The sequence below is a fragment of the Triticum aestivum genome, chromosome 3A (genome assembly GCF_018294505.1).
Source record: "Triticum aestivum cultivar Chinese Spring chromosome 3A, IWGSC CS RefSeq v2.1, whole genome shotgun sequence".
Lineage (NCBI taxonomy): Eukaryota > Viridiplantae > Streptophyta > Magnoliopsida > Poales > Poaceae > Triticum > Triticum aestivum.
Genome location: NC_057800.1, coordinates 742,855,970 through 742,861,581, shown reverse-complemented (window position 1 = coordinate 742,861,581; position 5,612 = coordinate 742,855,970). Strand labels below are relative to the sequence as shown.

The 5,612-nt window shown below is 51.4% G+C and overlaps 1 protein-coding gene across 1 annotated transcript in view; it reads right to left on the bottom strand.

Moving 5' to 3' along the window:
* Positions 1 to 1,901: 1,901 nt before the first annotated feature.
* The window catches only part of LOC123057353 (putative F-box protein At3g52320), a 9,223-nt gene continuing 5,512 nt past the window's right edge, over positions 1,902 to 5,612 (bottom strand). Inside the window, exon 3 of the mRNA XM_044480371.1 lies at positions 1,902 to 2,033. Coding sequence (XP_044336306.1) covers positions 1,902 to 2,033 — 132 coding nt within the window. The remainder of the gene's footprint in view (positions 2,034 to 5,612) is intronic.

The window sequence follows — 5,612 nt, the reverse complement described above, 5'->3', positions numbered from 1 at the left end:
GCGATGGGGGCTTGGCCTATTGTGGTCGAGAAGTGTGATTCTTTTCCCTTAAGGTGTTTTAGTAAGTACCCTAATTTTTTCTAGTAGTAAATACAGATGGAATACGAAACCTTAAAGGTCGTGGGTGTACAAGATGTAACCATCCGTTGATGTACCATTGGCCGGCCAATCAAGTACGTTTCGGTGTATCATATAACTGGCTGATCTCTTCTGCTAGCTCCCCAATCATGCCGCGCCATTCCCGGGAGGCGTTGGTCTGATCTCTCATCGGATCTGACACGCGAGATCTCCACCCGCTTGCACGACGCCACCGACTTTGTCCATTTCCACGCCGTCTGCAAGCCATGGTGTGGCTCATGGTTCCCAACAGCGACGGAGAAGGCTCAGTTCCTGCCATGGCTCATCGCGGCGACGAAGGAAGACTCGACGTGCCTGGAGATGAGATGCATCTTCTCCCGGTCGAACTACCGCTCACAGTCGCTGCTGCCTAGGCCTCGGGGAAACTGGATGACTAGCTCAGGTGGCGGGACACTGTGGTTCCTGACCATCGAACGCCTCCGCCCTAGCCTCCATGAAGCTTTCACCGGAGCCGCCGCCACACACCTGGGGACCTGCCTCCACTCCCGCGAAACCTCAGCGACTGGGAGAACAGGGATTGTCTCCGTGGGGTCATCTACGACGACGACACAACCCTTCTCTACAGCATCTGCTTCACCGGCATCATCCATTTGAGGGTAGCACTCCTTCACCCCGGCGAGGTGGAGTGGACGCTGGTGGTGAGGATAATTGAGCGGCCCTTCAGGTTCCAGCGTTTTCGTCCATTTTTCGTCGCGTACCACGATGGTAAGATCCTGCTGAAAGTGGGGGCTGACTTATGCCGCATCATCACGCCCAATAGGGATGCCACCCGCGACGTGCTGGTCCCAAGGCCGGCGACACCGACGGTGCAGGTGCAGCCCTACATTGAATCCTTGTACGAGGACAACTACCTCCTTGAGTCCCGTGGTGAGCTTTTGTGGACGTCGATCCAGGGCCGGCAATATGACACTTATGAGCCCGGCCGGGGCGCCTACATTTGCGACCTCACAGTGTTTGTGCACGCGCTAGAGGAGCTGTTGGTGTCAACATCGCAGTTGCCGGAGAAGAAGATGAGATCGGTGAGGAAGGACGCGCATAGCCTCGCCGATCGCGTCCTATTCTTGGGGTTGCACAACAGTTTCGCGGTGGAGGCTTTCCAGCTGGGCAACAGCCATGCCGGGTGTGTCTACTTCATTTACCATAATGTTAGAATGGTGCCGCATGACGTGTTCAGCTATAACCTCGTCAATGGCAAGGCCAAGCTCGTCGAACGGCTACCTCAATGATGGGATAACAATATGTGCACCTGGTTCAATCCCGAGTGTATCATTACTTCCGTTCATCAGGTAGCAGCTAAAAACATCTCAAATTTCTTAAGTTGATTATCCTCATATTACTATTGATCACATTGCCGCATTAAACTAATACAGCCACAGAAGAAGCAAACCCTGAACTTTGCATAGGCCCTCTCCAATTATTATTTTTGACAAAAAAGAAAACATGTATTGATATTTTCATCATGTCAATCCAAGACAATCAGTCCAATATGTGCTAATATATCGTTGTGTTTGCTGGATCAGGAAATCCATGAGAGGTTATCGGAGGATACAAAACTGACGAAGGAGCAACTGCAGAAAACGGCTCCAACAATTTCTTGTCCTCAAACACGGACCATTCACATTGAGAGACATCGCGCGCCTAGTTTTCGGGTGCTGGTGCGCAATTTGCCTATCACATTGAAGACCGCTCAGCTGCGACTCTTCTTTAGCAAGCATGGCAAAGTGCTCAATGCTGAGGTAGACCGCTATAAGAACACACAGGTTTCACATGTTATCGGCCATGTGACCATAGAGATGACGCATGCCCATCTGGATGATGCTCTCACTGATCTCAACAAGCTGATTCTGGAAGGGCACAGTCTGGAGGTCAGCTTGGTCAAGGAGGGGCAGCCGTGACTGTGTCAATGCCAGCTTAGATGTACCTAAGAAACTAGATTTTTATTTTTGCATTGTTGTATAAATGAGTTATGAATATGGCGGACAACCATAATTTTGTAACACAAGGTTAGCATTGGCCATGGGATCTGTTTCCCCTCCCCCCTCTCCTTCTCCCCGTGCCACCCCCGCAGGCGTCCAAGGAGAAGCCTAGCACGCCACCAGTCTTCCACCCTCCCCTTCCCTCCTCGTCCGCTGCCGCCGGCGCGCGCTAACGGGCATAGCCCAGTGTTGCGTCAGCGGCGGGGCCTTCTCTCCTTCCGACGTTTCCTCCTGGTGGTGGCACGGCGTGAGCGTGGGGTGCGGCGGCGCGGTCATGCATGCTGGCGGCAGTGGCCATGGCACGCAACGGCAGTGCGGAGGGCTACGCGGTGGTTTGGTGGTTGCGTGCCCTAGCAGCATTGATGGAGTGGTTCTGGGCCGACGCGTGCAGGCGGCGCAGTCTGGCCTCCGTGCGCGGGCGCTCCTGGCTGGCCGGCGGCCTGCCCCTTCTTGCTGGTGTGCGGGGGCTCGGGCGGTGATTGCTGCGTCCCCTTCCTGCGGGCATGTGGCGATGGATGTGGGGATGCTGGCGGCGGTCTTGGTGCTGGACGGGGTTGGCGGTGCACTTCACGAGGAACCGCCGGAGGAGGTAGCTGGCGTGATGGCCGGCTGCCATGGGCTACCTCTCGTCTAGATTTGGACTGCCCGGTCCTCCTGGTTATACGCGTTGGCAGTGTGTCGGCGTCGTGGGTGAGTCTCCGACCAAAGTTTGACGTGGTCCTTCCACCCAAGGCTGCCTGTTCTGGCGCTTTACGCCTTGGAGTCGGATTTGCTGGCTCTAGGCCACCTCTGGTCATGCTTGTGGCCTTGATGGGTGGCGTCCTCACGTTATGGCGTCGGTTGAGGGATCATGGCATCTTCGAGAGGGACCGTTATGCCGTCGGACAGATCAGCGCAGTTGGCCACAAGCATGACGGCGTGTGAGTCGCCTAGCCGAGGCTTGCTTGACGATGGCCATCGGTAGTCACTGGATCATGCCCCCCGGGTACACTATGACCGGCTTGGGATGCCGGCGTAGGCGTTTCCTAAGGTGAAGACGCTGGCCCAGATCTGGTGGCTGATGGCGAGCTTGGAGTAGGTGGTGTGAATCTACCCCTCCTACCGTGATTGGTGTACTGTGGTGAGGGCAGTTGATGGTATCTCGAGACATGGATGCCAGGGTGGAGGCCCCAGGTGGAGGTCCATATGGTTGGATCTTCGACGGGCACCATGACGACGGCGATGGCTATGCTTATTGGTCATTTGAGCAACAAGGGGTGTAGCGGCGAGAGGCTTGGGCTCGCATCTTGTCGTTGGTAGTAGCAATGTCCAGATATGTAACTTGATGCTTGTGCTCGTCACGGTGGTTCTCGGTTCCTCACCGTGGCATGGGTGAGCTGCCGAGCGAAAGTTCCACGCTTTGGCGCCGGCGCCGGTGACGCTTGTGGACGCCGCTCACCACTTGAGGTCGTCGTTGTTGTTTTCCTTTCCCGTGCCAGGGTTTCAGGTGTAGACATCTGTCCTTCTTGGACTCGGCAACAGCCACGCGTAGCGCCGTTCTCCCTCCTGAGGGCGTTGTCGTCGAGCCTAGTTGTCCTAGTGCGTGTCGTGTCCTGTTTTCAGGCCTACATGTATTAGTTTTTGGCAGCATTCTCATACTCGTGTGTGTTGTTCGATTATCCCGAGATCTGCTTTGGAAGAGGGAAAAGCTTGTGAACAGCAGGGCTGATCCAACACCGCACGCCCGCCGCCTTGAGCGTGTGACGTGTGTCCTATGCGTGGCCCGCCACTACATCTTTACTGTAATTTTTCTGCAACAACATCCATGTTGCAAAAGTACCTTCCGCAACAACACCGATGTTGCAAAAACGTGGAGACATAAAAAAAATATGCAACAAGATCAAAGTTTTAAATAGCGCGCTAAGCATCTTAGCGCCGGACCTCTTTCAAATGCTATAGCGTGCTATAGCGGAGCTATAGCGCGCTATTTAAAATGTTTGTTCATTTGTTTGGACCAAAGTCTCTTAGCGCAAGACCCTTTGTAAACGCTATAGCGTGCTATAGCGGAGCTATAGCGGGCTATTTGAAACAGTGAACAAGATGCATATTGCAAAAAAATGCAACAAGACCTTTGTTACAAAAAAATGTCACAAGACCTTTGTTGCAAAAAAAAAAATTTGCAACACTAACCTTGTTGCAATTTTTTTTGCAACAAGACTTGTGTTGCAAAAGGAAACTTGCAACACGCCCTCTATTTCAGAAATGAGGAGAACACTAAGCCACGTGATACAATGGATCTGACGACTCACAACCCGGCGGATCCTTTAAAAAGATTCGCCGGTTGACGCATAGCACGTCCGAAAAAGATAATCTGCAACACAACACATGTTCGCTCGTACGACACGTGCCCCATGTGACATGTGCTCCTGATTCCTCGTGACCCTCCTCTAATTTTTCTGCAACAACTCCAATGTTGCAGAAGTTTCTCCCATAACATAATATATGTTGCAAAAAAAGTGAAGACAATTTTTTCCAACAAACCTCAGTTATAAAAAAAATCTGAAACAAGACCTCAGTTGCAAAAAAAAATCTGCAACACATATTGTGTTTCAGAAAGGTAAATAGCGGTTCCGACATTTTGCAACAAGCATCCTGTTGCAGGACTTGTTCCGCAACACCGCCCTTGCAAAAGGAAGGTGACACTTGTGAGTGAGTTAATGGGATAGACATCCCCGCGTCCATCCAACGGCCAACAAGGCGGCGGATGTTTTCTAGCTATCCGCCGGCGGACGCGTAGCGTGACCCTTGGAAGAGAGCGTCCTCATCGCTTTGTATCACTTGGCCGTGCTTTATATATATATATATATATATATATATATATATATATATATATATATATATATATATATATATATAAATATAAAGCGGGGTGTGAGCCTGTTTCGAGAACATTTTGTAACAGAAGAGAACGAGTCTGGCTGCCGTAAGTCAAACCCTGGACACCTTCAGGGCGAGCAACTAAATTGAGGCAACTCCAAGACTATTAATCTTCAAACAGCGGGGCGCTCCAATGACTTTTATATTGGCAGACCTATTAATCTCCAATGACTTCTATATTGGCAGATAAAAACAAATAGCCCACGTTCCAAGCGATTTTTTTGACATGATGAAAAGAAGGGCAGTCCAAACAACAAGGAGACGACGCTGACGACGACGGCAAGCTGTTCGACAAAGCCCACCTTTCGAAAGGTTTGTGACTACCGGAAAAAAAGGAAATACCCAGTGCGTCTTAAAGAAAGCTCGATGGGTATCCTTAAGTATTAGAGCATGACACGGCCGTACGTAGCTATATAAAAACCCGGCTTTCACTCAAAAAATAAATATAAAACCTGGCTAATCCGAAACAAACGTACGGCCTTCTCGATTCCATCTAATCCTCTATCCGTCCATCACAAATTCTCGCTCGATCCCGCCGTCATGGAGCAGTCCAGGTGGCCAGACCTCCCACCGGACGTGCTC